Here is a 14,150-nt window from a genome sequence, read left to right as displayed (position 1 = left end):
AGTGGTGTGTTCTCAAAGATGAGATCCTGCTGTTGCTTTCGGACGATACAGTTGAATGAGCTTCTTGTGAGGTCACCTTTTACTTGTTCCTCAAGCGTTTGTAGTTGAGGTTGATTTTCATGGCTGGACGTACGTACGGTGCAGCCCATAATGAGAGCTGAGCTGAGAAAGATAATCTGGGTTTCCATTTTGTTTCTGTTACTTTGGCTGTTTTACATTGAGTAAGGCCGATCTCAGCTTGCAATGCCAGCTATCCCATCTTGTGCAAACCCTTTCCTCGCCCAAGGCCGCTTGAAGGTAAATGTGGCAAACACTTACCTCAAGCAGAAAAAATACGCAAAGGCTCTGAAGTTCTACCGTATGGCGTTGGACCAAGTCCGATCGAGCCAGAAGATGATCAGGTGTGCTCCTTTTCCCCCTTTCCCAGGATTTTGATGCAGCACCTGCACGACCTCGTAAACTTTATTTCCTTCTTCTTCACTCTTACGCAGCCCAAGGCAGTGTGGTAGCATTATTGCCTGATGGCACAGCTGTGGTGTGCATGCCCTCTGCTGGTGAGGGCAGGAATTTGTAATTCGTTCATGGTGCCGACGATAGCTCGCCTACTCTTAGTGAATCTTTGACATCCCCCGACGAATGCTGGCAGACGGGACACCCGTTTAACGTCCATCCAAGGGACGGGCACACACATTGATGAATCGCCCTGCTTGTGAAGCATGGCGATGACAGTTTCTAGCTGGGTCGGGATTCTAACCCAGACTAGGCTGCTTGGAGGTGAGTGTGCGTATCTCTCGGCCACCCCCTCAGCCCACGTTCTTTTCGTATCATAAAATTGCATGTTCTTCTTCCGTTGACCATTTCTGCAATGCGTTGTTCTTTTCCTCCTCTCTATCTCTCTCTCTCCTCCTCGTCCCATTCATCTCCAAAGCACTCTTTCATTTCTCTTTTCTGATTTTTTTTTCCTTTTCCCAGTACATATATGTATGCTGGGCTTTTTCGTGCCATGAATAGAATAAGATGACACTGAGTCGGTCACCACTGTTCCTTGCTCAGGATCAAGATAATGCAGAACATTGGCATGGTGTTCGTCATGATCGGCAAATACACAGAGGCGATCGCATCGTTCGAGCACATCATGGCCGAGAAGCCCAACCTGTGCAGTGCTTTCAACCTTGCACTTTGCTACCATGCCGTGGGAAACCAGGAGCGCACGCGCAACACATTCCAACGACTCGTTAGCATCCCACTGGAAATAGATGAGGAGAAATACTCAGCACAGAGTGTGCGTCTCTGGGTTGTTCTTTTTTTTTGGGGGGGGGGGGTTCATCACACCTCTTTATCTCAATGCTATATGACCATAACCATACCAGCTTGCCTTGTCCTTTCCATACAGTAATCTTTCACTGTCTTTTTTTTTTTACTCCCGCTTGGCCCGTTGTACTTGACTCGACTGTTTTGCTCAACATTTACACAGATTTTCATCTAATTAGAATTTTTTTCCATAAATCCCATCCTTTTTGATGTGAATATGGAGTTGCAGAAAGGGGGACGGTATTGAAGGTGTGGGGAGGGTATTTCGAAGAACTGTTGACCTTGGGAAGGAAGCAACGGCGATCTGGAACTGCCGTGTTATGCAGAGGGGAAAGTGGATTTGGTAGAGATCACAGAGGAGGAAGTGTGGACAGCATTGAAGAGGATGAGGAAGAGAAGAGCACCAGGCATTGATGAGGTGTGCGCAGAAATGATAATTGCAGCAGGAGAAGTCGGAGTCAGTTGGATGAAGAGGCTGTTGAATGTATGTAAGAGAGGGTTCAATTCCGGAGGATCGGAGGACAGGTCTAATTGTGCCGATATGGAAGGGGAAAGGAGACGGTTGACATCCAGGGAAGTACAGGGGCATTGCACTCCTTAGACATGTCATGAAGGTGCTGGAGAGGATTTTGGATGGGAGGATAAGGAAGAGTGTGGAGATGGAGATTGGAGAAGAGCAGCGGGGATTTAGAAAGGGTAGGAGGATGATGGATGGGATGTTTGCACTGAGACAGCTGGTGGAAAAGAGGTTGGAAGTGCAAGGTGAGATGGCATGGACCTGGAGAAGGCCTACGACACTGTCCTGAGAGAGATGGTGGTGGCGACACTTAGAGGGATGGGAGTGTCAGAACCAGAAGTTAGATTGGTGGAAGGGATGCACAAGGGAACAAGGGAAAGAGTTTTGTTTGGTCCTGGGATGTCTGAGAAGTACAGCGTGAACATTGGTCTGAGGCAGGGAAGCACTCTCAGCCCATTCATGTTTATTATGGTGATGGAGTTGGTAATCAGGAAGGTGAGCTTGACTGGTAGTATGGGGAGGATACTGTACGTGGACAATCTGGCTGTTGTGGTGGAGAGTGGGTGGGAGATGCAGGAAGCACTGAATGAGTGGAAGGATGCATTTGAGAAATAAAGGCTGAAGATGAGTATGGAGAAGACCGATATGATGTGGGTCGGGCAGCAGAGAAAATAAATTAATATCAAGTCAGAGGGGAAGGAGATCAGACAGGGAAATAGGTTTGAGTATCTGGAGGGAACAGTGACCGGGGATGGTAAGTCTGAGACGGGTGCGTAGAAGGATTCAGGTGGGTGCCAATGTGTGGTGGAGGGTGGAGGGAGTAATGGCAGACAGAAAGATGTCAAGGAAATTGAAAGGGAAGGTTCTGATGTCCTGTGTAATATTGACCTCCCCTTACGGCTTGGAGACGGTGGTACTGACGGAGACGACAACTGAGGCTGCAGGTTTGCAAGAACAACCTGGTCAGGAGGATTGCGGAAGTGAAGAGGTGGATAGAAGGAGGATGGATGAACTGAGAGTTGATTGGTGTGCAGATGAGCTGATGGGGATGTTGGTGAAATGCTGGGTGAAATGAGATGGGAGGATTGTGTGAGGATGGACATATCAGTAAGATAGGGGTGGTTGGAGAGTGGAGGTATTTGGCTGAGGACAGCGGGGGGTGGAGGAGTATCGTGGTCAAGGCAGGGCAGAATCTTGATGCCATCTGACCCCTTATAAAGGGAAAGAGGAGAGGAGAAGTACTATAGATGTGTTGCACCCGAACGAGTTTTTTTGGGGGGGTGGAGGAGGGGTGGGAGGGGGGAGGGTGTAATCCTGTTAACTTCTGAAACCTTAACCCCTTTTTTGTGTTCATGTGATCCCAACCCAGCTGCAGTTTCATAATTTCGGGAATGCTTGTGTAACAGGATGATTCTCAATTGAATCTGATAATGGATGCAATCAAGAATGATCGGATGCGCCAGAGGGAGCGTGCCAGGCAAGTAAATCAAGACATTAACCGGTCCTTTATAAACTATACTCCACCACAGGTTTGCTGGCTTAGTAACACCAAGGTTTCTGGCGTGGTAAGACTGAGTATACTGGCACGGTAGGACCGAGCGTTTTGACGGCATGGTGTCACCAGGTATTTTGCTGGCATGGTGTAACCCTTTGTATTCCTTTTTTGAGATGTTCAAAACACCACAAGGTTCTTTTATTATATTACCCTGCGCGAGTGAAGCAAAAGACGAGGTTAAGAAATTTCTTCACTTTGGCTCTCTGTCTGTCTGCAGACGTCAGACGATGGTTGAGGTACTACTTGATTTCAATTGAATTTTATATTTTGAACACTGGAGAACACGAATCGGTGCACAAACCTGCTGTTTAGCAGTACTTTGTCTCTGAATTTGGTAAACTGTGCGGAATGCCATCTCGAGCACGCATTGCAATGAGGAGTAAGGAAATGTTTTTTTTTTTGGGGGGGGGGGGTTTACTCTTCTTGTTTGGTCATCAAACAAATTTGAAAATAATTCCAAACACTAAACTTATTTTTTAGGGACATCATAAAGGACATCAACAGGAATAAAAAATTAATGTAACTAGTACGTGTGGCCGTACGTGCAAAAAAAAGACAAAAAAAAAACTTTCAAACCACGTGCCAGAAACAACAACCACACAGGCCATTCCTTCGCTCTCGCGTGGCTGTACGTGCAAACCAAAAAAAAAAAACTTTCAAGCAAACACACAGGCCGTTCCTTCGCTCTCGTAAACGACGACTGGATTGGGGCATTGTGTTTATCTATAAATGCGCATAAGAAATCGAGACATTATTAAAATACAGTAAGTCATCACTATCCGGAAGTCTGTACGTTGTAACCCGTCATGGGGAACGCGGCTGAGGATCTCTTCCCCAACAGCCATGCCTACGCAGCAACGTGTCCTGTCATTTGTAACTTAATGGCGCATCGGCCACGCCTACGCAGCAACATGTCCTGTCATTGGTGGGTAAATAAATGGCCATAACTTGGGAAGCACCTGTCCGATTAATATCAAACCTTGAAAAGGCACATCCTCAGGTCCCCAGCAATATACCTGGCAAGTTTCAATTAGATCGGACCAGCGGTTGTCGAGAAACAGCGGTCACAAACAGACACACACACATTGCTGGAATATAGATAGATGTGTTAAATAAGGTGGTGTACAAGACGCTGCATCAACGGCCGTAAATTTCTGAAAAAGTCCCCCCCCCCCGCTACAGCCTCCAAAACCCCTATTTTATTTAAATTTAATTATGTACTTGAACAATGTAGAACACAAATTACCTTATTGTCACTTCAAAAAAACCCTGCAGCTTTGCAATACTTGGACAAAATATTTCACCATTTTACGCCATCTTGACCAATCAAATTTGTTGCTCATGCTCTCAGCATTGGAGAATACCCAGATTCAGACAAAATGGCGGCTCGTAGGAAATATAGATTGTGCTCGGAAATACAAAGCAGGAGTTTAAAAGACCCTTCTCGTGTCATTTTTCTCAAGATTGCGCAAGGTCAGGTATTCTATGATCTCTCTCTCTCGATGATTTATCATTCGGCTTCACTTCTGTCCACAACATGATTTGCGTGATTTGTAGTATTGTCCTGGGTATGGGTTGTGCATTGCAGACGAGCAATGGCTGAGCGCTTCATCGTCACAGCTGCAAGGCTTATTGCACCAGCAATCGGATCATCATTGGCTGATGGCTACGACTGGTAAATGCCGAACACACCAAGGAGATTAGGGAGAAATCTACTTGGTCTCATGATTCTCATACGATGCATCAAGAGTCACGTGACTGTCATACAGTGACCCAGATTGTAGTCGCACATCTTCCTTGTTTTCTTCACTTTCCGAAAACACTCATCTCCCACCATTACCTTTCTGGCTGCCTTTTTTTATGTGCATAATACATAGATAACTCCCTTTGCATTCTTGCCGAAATGTTGCTTTGTGCAGGTGTGTTGAGATGCTGAGAGGTTCTCAATACATTGAGCTTGTCAATGACCTGGAGATCAACAAGGCTGTGGCGATCCTGAAGCAGGGAGACTGTGAGCAGGTTTGTAGCACCATCAGCTGAGCTTTTCGTGGATTAGACTGTGAAAGAAACAGCAATAGCTTGTAACTAGGAGTGCCATTGAGGTGTCCAATGGTGAATTTCGGGTTGGGTTGGACGCGTTTCCACCTGACATGTTAACTTGTATTACTTGATCTATCTTGATAATCTGGAAGAGTTAAGGTCGGTTTACTGTGACATTATTTGACAATAATTTAATCTGTCACCGAGATACTAAACGTTGATAAATGTATGAGACACAACTGACCCTCTGTTATTGAGTAAAACTCTCTAAAGATAGCTTTTGTGGGTTATGATGTCATTGGTGGCTAAAACTGAAAATATAGTTTATCAATAAACAGGAATCATCATCATCTCCACGTTTTATGACAAAAATAGAAAAAAATGGGAGGATATTTGAATTGGCTCTGTCGCTGTCTGTCCGTCCGTCATGCTGACTCCTCTTAAACAGTCGTGTGGAAACTCACCGAACTTGGTAGTTATGATCACAACCTGGTAAGAAGCTGAGAGCAAACATTTTAGCCCCTCCCACCGGGGCAGGATCAAAAGGTCAAATACCAAAAAATGCAATTACGGGCACATTTTAAAACATATTTATGGAAACTTTGTATATGCAATCAACATTGGGGGACGCATGAAACGTCACGATTTTTTTTTTATTTCACCCCTGGTTTGTCTGTCTGTCTGTTTTGGATTTGACCCCAGGGGGTGGGGATTTGGGGGTCAAAACAGGGGGAATATATCTCAATTTGTTGTTGGGTAATTCCTGGTGGAACTCGACGCCATCTTTTAATGATGCTTTGGGTGGGAAGTGTGAGTATTTGCGATGGTGTGCCATCGACTCTGCGCTAGTTGTGTTCATTTGGTGAAAAGAGACTTGTGCAAAAAAAAAGAAAACAAACCATGAGAGTTGAACACGTTTCACAATCAAATTTACTTCCTTCTTTATTATTATTTTTTAAACAATAAAGGCATTGTTGACATCATGCATTGTAGTACAAGATAATTGTTTTTGGTATTGTATTCAATGTTGATGCGTTTGATTGATGTAACACCGATTGTGTTGTATTTGGTACTGTCAAAACGATTCGTTCCTCAAATGATGTTGATTAATATGTATATCTGTATATATCCACTGCTACCCTTTCATTGACCTTCAAACAAAACAAAATAAAAATTCCACCAACTCAAACATTTAAAATGTGTTTTTAGTACAAGCCAGATGGTAGCGTAACGGTTAGAGCATCCGCTCTGAGTCTGGCAGGTCAGTGATTCGAACCTTGGCCGAGTTGTACTGGGGACTTAAAAATGGTATGTGCTGCTTTCTTGCTTGGTGCTTAGCATTTAGAAGGATAGAGAATGGACAAACAACCATTTCACAGGCTTTGATGGGCCTGATGGTCTCATGCATTGAAGTTCTTTGTGAGTGAAGTCATTATTAATGATTATTATTATTATTATTAGGCTGACAGGTGGGAAGCCATTTGTTCTTTTTAGGATTATTGTTATTGTTCCTCTGATGTTTATGAAAGACTTTTGAAACAACTCAGTTGGCTATGCCAATCTGCGCATGTTTATAACACACCCTTGGAACTTGATCCGAATGGAATATTTTTTTTTGAATTTTGTCCTGCATTTCCGGCCATCTTGGATTTTGTCCCTGACATAAAACTATCGTCTTCTCCAGAACTACCAAACTGATTACCATGAAATTTGTCAGACTGCTTAAGCATCCCTAGGTGCTATTGAAGTGTGAGTTTGAAGTTTCCACTCTAAAAACTTTAGAAGCTTGTGATTGGTCAAATATGCTACATAATCACAAAACACTCGAATTTGACATACGTACATTGTTGTAATTAGTTTGGCCCACTGATGCTGATGAGGCCACAAAAAGTAACATGCTTTACGTATTTTCTTTTCTGCTGATGATGGATTTGGGCTCCATTTTCCCAGAAAACGTATGAATGGGGCTCCACGTGGTTGGCAGATTCAGACTGCTTGGAAGCTGACAGCATTGCTGTCTCCCAGTTTGAGTTTTTATTATTATTATTATTATTATTATTATTATTATTATTATTATTATTATTATATGATATGCACCAGGAAGATCACGCTGGTTTCACTTCTCTTCCAGGCAGTGGAGATCTTGAAGTCAATCGAGAAGAAGGACACACGAGTAAAGAGTGTGGCAGCTACAAATCTTTCCTTCTTTTACTTCTTGGTACGAGTAAGCACGTGAGAGGAGGAAGGCTGAGGCTGGTGTTAATTTTCCAGCCAGGATTACTAACCACAAAATGTAAAAGTTGGTCATCATGCATTTTGCCCTTAGCGTAATGACCTGACATCGGCGGAGCGATATGCAGACACAGCTATGAATACTGATCGGTACAACCCAATGGCGCTCGTAAACAAGGGTAGCTGCCTGATGATTGGCGGGGATGCTGCACGTGCTGCAGAGTTTTTCAGCGAGGCTCTGCGTAATGACTCGAGCTGCACCAATGCTCTCTACAACCTGGGTCTGTTTGAGGAGGATGGAAATGTCTCATTTGTGTTTATATATAATATATATATATATATATATATATATATATATATATATATATATATATATATATATATATATATATATATGTGCATATCCTCTCCTTTCCTGTTTGTTGCAATATTGGTGGATTCGTACTTGATACAATTATTTTTTGACTGTGCTTTCCCTTTCTTTGATTAATCGATATTTTGTTTTCTTTTTTTTCTTTCTGAAAAGTAGCTCACTACTCCAAAAGGCTGTCAGTAAATACAAGTAACCTGCAACAATATTGTAAAACTACAAAAAAAAAAGTAGCATTGCTACTATTTGTGAATTACAGTAGACTAGGCGTAAGTCGGCAGCGTGTAACTCGTCACTTCGCCTAAGTCGGCAGCATCAAAAAGTCCCGAATTTATCTAATTAAATGTTAAATCGACTTACAGACTTTGAATAAAGTCTGTAAGTCGTCATCTCTAAGTCGTCACTTCGTCCAAGTCGTCAGATGTTGTCCGTTCCTGCGTAATGCAAACTCAAGTAAATTACCACGCCTAACTCGTCACACGGAACTGCTGCCTCGTGAGAAGCCCGATTTCATGGAATCGTGATGCATGGGCTATTTATAACTGCGCTGCGTTCAGCTCAGTCAGCGCGCCGTCCCACATGCATCTGAAGAGGTAGACAGGCTGCGCAATGCAGTCTCTGGCGAAGGAGTAAAGGATCGATCGAGCTTAGTGTTGAAGTACGATCATGGTTTTATATTGGCTTGTTTTGTACATCACCACACTCACTTACACATAGGTATTGAGTGGTAGTCATCACGATGACTGTGTGTCATGTAATTTGTCGATGGTATACGAGTTTTTCATTCCATATGAAAACTCATTCTACATTCATTCCAATGAATGAATTCTAACAGCCATTCATTCCACATTTGTCGATGGTCATATACCATCACCGATGGTATATGAGTTGTCTTACAGTTGTTCATTATCTTTACTTTTGATAAAGTGATTCATGAATTCCATCTTTGCTTGATCACTTTCCAACTAACCAATGAACCCCCACCTATGCCCAAAGGATTGTGTTTCCCTTTCGGTACAATAGCCGGCTTAGAGATTGTTGCGCCCTCTCACACGTACGTGTCCAGGCCATGCGCAACTTCATCCTTCACCCCACAGTCATCATAAATGTTCGCATACGCGTAAGTCGTCAAATGTCTAAGTCGTCACTTTTTTCTTGGTCCCGATGGTGACGACTTATGCCTAGTCTACTGTACTTGCCAATCCTGCATGTCAGGAGGTGAACTGTATACTTGACCAACACATCAAATTTGTAATTTGATTGCAAAATCGGCATCCCGAGCAAGAATCTCATGATTTATGTTGAGGTCCGATATATAAACCTGATGAGAGTCTCATCAGATCTTCAATTGTTCTTTCCCAAATGACCATACACTCTTTCAGCGTTCAGGACGCCGGTCCCACTGTTCACAGCAATTTGTTCTGTGAATGTCAGAGAAATACATAGTGGCCTGCAAGAGAATGGTGGGGGAGGAGGGGTGAAAGTAAAATCTGGAAAAGGAAAGAAAAGCCGAAATGGAGTCATGGGTGGGGGGGGGTGGGGATAAATGAAGGTAAAAGTGCTTGGAGAATATAGGAGTAAACTGAAAAGAGGGAAAAGAGGGACAGAGATTCTACCATTATAATTTATGTTTGAATGTGTTCTCACAGAGAAACTTATAAATACAGGTGATTAACACAGATTTGTCCTCAAAAGGGGCAGCATGCATTGTCCACATTACATCGCAACATCAACTAGAACGGCACTCGGTAGAGCGCATACCAAATCAACCACCAAGTTTTGTCGTAACCCGTCCACAACGTTTTGAGATATCGTGCTATATATCAATTTTGGCCCCGTCTCTCAATGGTAAAGAATAACTTACAGAATTAAAAAAATTCTCGGATCCAGATCTTTACCAAAATTTGATCAATTTGTCCTTGTTGCACACCCCAACCTGTCCATCAAATTTCAGCCGCATTCATCGATCACGTTTTGAGAAATCCTGCTCACAAACAGGCGAACAGGGCTGAATACATGACCTTCAGTCCACTTTTGGTGGTGGAGGCTATAACATGCTTTGAGCTGCTGTTTCCTTCACTTGCCATCGGACATGGTTGGTGGAAGCTTTTAGGTCAGTCAACTGCTTCAAAATCATGTGTTGCAGGTCAGGAACCATTGGGACTAAAACGTCATCTCAGAGAATGAATATGATAAAGGAGAAAATAAATGAAGAAGAAATTATTTCAATGCATGCAGTTAATGCTGTGTGTGTTTGTTTGTTCATGACTTCGACACAGCCCCTGTCCCTCACTGGTGGTACTCCCCACTCCAAGGAGTACATTTAGCTTTGTATGCCTCTCTGTAACAACATATTGTTTCTTTGTCTGGTTTATCATCCCCCAAACTCTGAATACTCCACGACTGTCTCCGCAAACATCTACACACTGCTCACCACTGTTCACTCTTCCTTCTCCATGGAGACCCGAATTGCCACCATGCCAGTTGACTCGTCGTTGATTCGCATCCTTCAACACATGGCCGAGCAGATAAGTTGTTCTGTGACATGACTGGACTTCCTCAGTCTTTCTTTTCAAACGCACATCTCCCCAAATGGCAAGCGTTCATTACTGGACCTCATTATATCAAACTTGTCCTGCTCCTCAGCTTCTCTCAGCTCTTCTGACCATATATTGGTAAAGGTGGGCATGTCTTTGGCAATTGTTAAGGGTGTGTATGGCAATTTGGTAAGGCTGATTGGTCTGCATGGCCTAAAATCCACTCTCTTCAGTCAAGACTGGTTCAATAATTCCTAACAAGGTCTCCTCCTGGAATTTATTCTACAACTTTGGAATTTCAATTTGTAAATTATTTTCTTCACACATTCATCTCATCCCGCATTCAACCTTCATGTCCAAATTTTGACTCCAGTAAACTGATGATTGTTGTGAGGCCGTCGCAAGAAAACAACTTTCATTCTCCTCTGGAAGGCAAAGCTACTGATGGTAACCTGAATTCTCTCCACATAGCTCGGAACCACTGTGTGTGTGTCAGTCCTGTGTCGAGCCAGGACTCGACGTCAGGCTCACCTACGATCCAAATTCTCCAGCATTTCTCACCATTCTCAAGAGCCTGGTGGGAGCTGGTCAGCTCTGTGTGGGATACATTCCCCTTCCATTCCTTCCCTCATAAAGGTTGGAGTCATGCTGGACACCACTCAGTTCAAGAATTCTGCTTTTTCGGTTTTCACTCAATTTTTTTGTCAGGTCAGGTCAGATTTGATCTGTGACTTGCTGCAGGTGCAGGTACCATGTAAACCTGCACTAACTTGTTTCATGGTCAGATGGTGGGAGATGAAGCCGTCTCCCTCACCAGGTTTCCTGGTGAGGAGAGTGTATGGATATGGACACCCAACAAGATCAAAAACAAAACCTGTGAGAGGGTGGAGGAGCTCCTTGTGAGCCAACGACCATCCATATCTCGTGCCAACTGTGTCTGCGGATGTCCTCCTACAGTTGGGTTACTTTTTATCAGGAGGTTGGTGGCAGGATTTGTACTCCAGCCACCGAAAACCCTTTATTCTGCAAAACATAGGAAAAGCACAAAGAAATCTGAAAACCCACTCCGTGGGAGTACTTCTTGTGCAGCTGCCCTTCGAAAGGTTGCTCACCTGTGAGGGGATTGGGGCAAAGCCCTTGGGACCCCCAATCTTTGATGACAGGAGGAAAACCACAGGGTAACCTTCCTGGGTTGGATTGCGGTAGTGTGTGTTGGGGTGGTGCTGAGGTGTCGTCCGCCAGACGGCGGTTTCCTTGTTTAACCTGAGGCAGTCCTTTCGGGTGGGTGGCCGGAATGTCCTATCCCCAAGAGATGATGATCATCTGTCTGTTATCATCTGACCTCAAGCATTTGGACATCGTTATTGCAGCTCTCTCAATCTCTCTCTGAGCTTTGCAGACCGGATTGTGGCGAGATCATGGTGGGTGGGTATACCTATTATTGGTCTGGTCACTATTGGTACTATTGAGTACTGCTCTCCCCTATGAACCTCCTGCCTCCCACCTTTCTCGGCTTTACGCTGTGCAAACCAAGGCACTTCGGATCATTGGCATCTCCCACGATGAGGCTGAGTCTTTGGGCCTCTCACTCTCTCACTGCAGGCAGGTTGGTGGTCTTTGTCTGGTTTATCAAGCAGACTTCCTCTCCTGTCGCAGTCAACGTGTGGCCTTAAATGGAGTTCTTTCATCCCCTCTTCCTGTCCAGGCTGGAGTTCCTCAAGGTAGCGTTCTGGGCCCTGTTCTTTTTCTGGTTTTCATCAATGATCTCTCCGACTCTGGAAAATCCTCTTTATCTCTTTGCTGATGACTCCACCTTCTGCCGTACCATCTGTCATCCCTCAGACCGGCATGCAGCAGCTTCTTCACTCACTGCAGATCTGGATAAAATCACAAACTGGTCCAATACGTGGACCATGTCTTTCAATCCGGACAAATCTCACACTCTCACAATGTCTCTCCAAAAGGACCGTTTAGAACCCCCCCCCCCCGCCCCCAATCCACTTTCTCAACAATCCTCTGGAAGAAGTCCTTTCTTTCATGCTTCTGGGTCTCATGATCTGCCATGATCTTTCCTGGGAAATCCACATTTCAAACCTCACCTCCAAAGCCAGTTGCCGACTGGGAATCCTCCATCGTGCAAAGTCCTTCCTCAGCCCACCTGAGCTCCTGAACACTTACAAAGCTTTCGTCTGCAGCCTGATGTAGTACTGCGCTCCCCTCTGGGCTGGTGCTCCTGCCTCCCACCTTTCTCGGCTTCACGCCGTGGAAACCAAGGCACTTCGGATCATTGGCATCTCCCACGATGAGGCTGAGTCTTTGGGCCTCTCACTCTCTCACTGCAGGCAGGTTGGTGGTCTTTCTGTCTTCTACCATCTCCTCTCCAGCCTCGCCCCCCCCTGCTGTGTCTGCGATTTGTCCCCACCATATTTCCGCAGGGCGCTCGAGGCCCGCCAACAACCCCCTTCTGGTAAAACTACCAAAATCGCGAATCACTGCTCACCTTCACTCTTTTATTCCTTTTTTTCCCCACCTTTGGAATTAACTCCCTCACTCTGTTCAATCCCATTCTTCCCTCCAGGCCTTCAAAACAGCTGTTCACCACCACCTCTTATCGTCCCCCATCCAAATCCTTGATCTTTTCTACCCCCGTTAATCCACCCCAAGCCCACCTCCTTCAAATTCCCTGCTTAACTTCCTGAAAGTCCCTGTAATGTCCATTTTGTATTCACAATGTTCCCCGTCCCATCCCTCTCCCTTCCACTGATCTCCTAATGTCTTCCCCACTGTTTTGTCCTTCCCACTCCTGCCCCTCTTGTCTCATTCCCCCCTTGCTGTGTGTTGTGCTAGCTCTCATACAAGCCTTGACAAGGTATTCAAGAAAAAAAATTGGAATTGGTTATGGTACTATTTTACTATTTTACAAATTTTACGCTGTTGGTACAAAGCACCTACCATTTAATTGGTACTATTGGTCTGTAGCTGTGTCCGATAAGCCGAGTCCAATGATAAATGAGGTTCAACGAGCATATTATGAGACAAAGGATTCATTACTCCTTGGGTGTCGTTTCCCTGGTCTCTGTCTATGCCCCGACCGAGACGAGTGATCTCACCATGAAGGACGCAATCTACGCCACGCTCGAGTCTGTGCTTGATCAGTGCCCAAGGCGAAATACTCTTCTAAAATTGGGGGATTTCAATGCATTGACTGGCACTGATGGGGATGGTTATGAGACATGTGTTGGTCCTCATGGGTCTGGAACTGTGAACCTGAATAACACTAATTTCCTTGAGTTTGCAAGATGTCATGGACTTAGGGTGGTCGGTTCATGGTTTCAGCGCCCACAGGCTCATTGCTGGACTTGGAATTCCAACGCTGGTGATGTGGCAAAGGAGATTGACCATGTGCTCATTGATGGTCGCTGGAGGATGATCCAGAACTGCAGGGTCTACTGGAATGCTCAGTTCCTCAATACTGACCACAGGCTTGTTGCAGCTTAAATCCAGGAGAATGGTACTATCGCAACCGAGGCTGTATGTTGGCAAGGTTAAGGATGAGAGGGTAGCTGAGGAGTTTGCGAACAGACTGAG

The 14,150-nt window shown here is 44.7% G+C and overlaps 1 protein-coding gene across 15 annotated transcripts in view; it reads left to right on the top strand.

Moving 5' to 3' along the window:
• IFT88 (intraflagellar transport 88) overlaps positions 1–14,150 on the top strand; it is a 41,782-nt gene that overhangs the window by 11,593 nt on the left and 16,039 nt on the right. For all 15 annotated transcript variants that reach the window (XR_015051702.1, XM_085857136.1, XM_085857137.1 and 12 more), the window contains 7 exons: positions 287–401; positions 1,054–1,282; positions 3,235–3,305; positions 4,972–5,058; positions 5,303–5,402; positions 7,555–7,641; positions 7,750–7,936. Coding sequence is in view for 14 of the 15 variants with exons in the window: in XM_085857136.1 (XP_085713262.1) it covers positions 287–401; positions 1,054–1,282; positions 3,235–3,305; positions 4,972–5,058; positions 5,303–5,402; positions 7,555–7,641; positions 7,750–7,936 (876 nt within the window). In the remaining variant the exon portion in view is untranslated. The remainder of the gene's footprint in view (positions 1–286; positions 402–1,053; positions 1,283–3,234; positions 3,306–4,971; positions 5,059–5,302; positions 5,403–7,554; positions 7,642–7,749; positions 7,937–14,150) is intronic.

Source organism: Eptatretus burgeri, chromosome 15 (assembly GCF_056783735.1).
Source record: "Eptatretus burgeri isolate ZD-2024b chromosome 15, Ebu_testis_v1, whole genome shotgun sequence".
NCBI classification, from domain to species: domain Eukaryota; kingdom Metazoa; phylum Chordata; class Myxini; order Myxiniformes; family Myxinidae; genus Eptatretus; species Eptatretus burgeri.
Note: the sequence above shows the minus strand (reverse complement) of the source record. Positions and strands in the feature narration are given on the sequence as shown.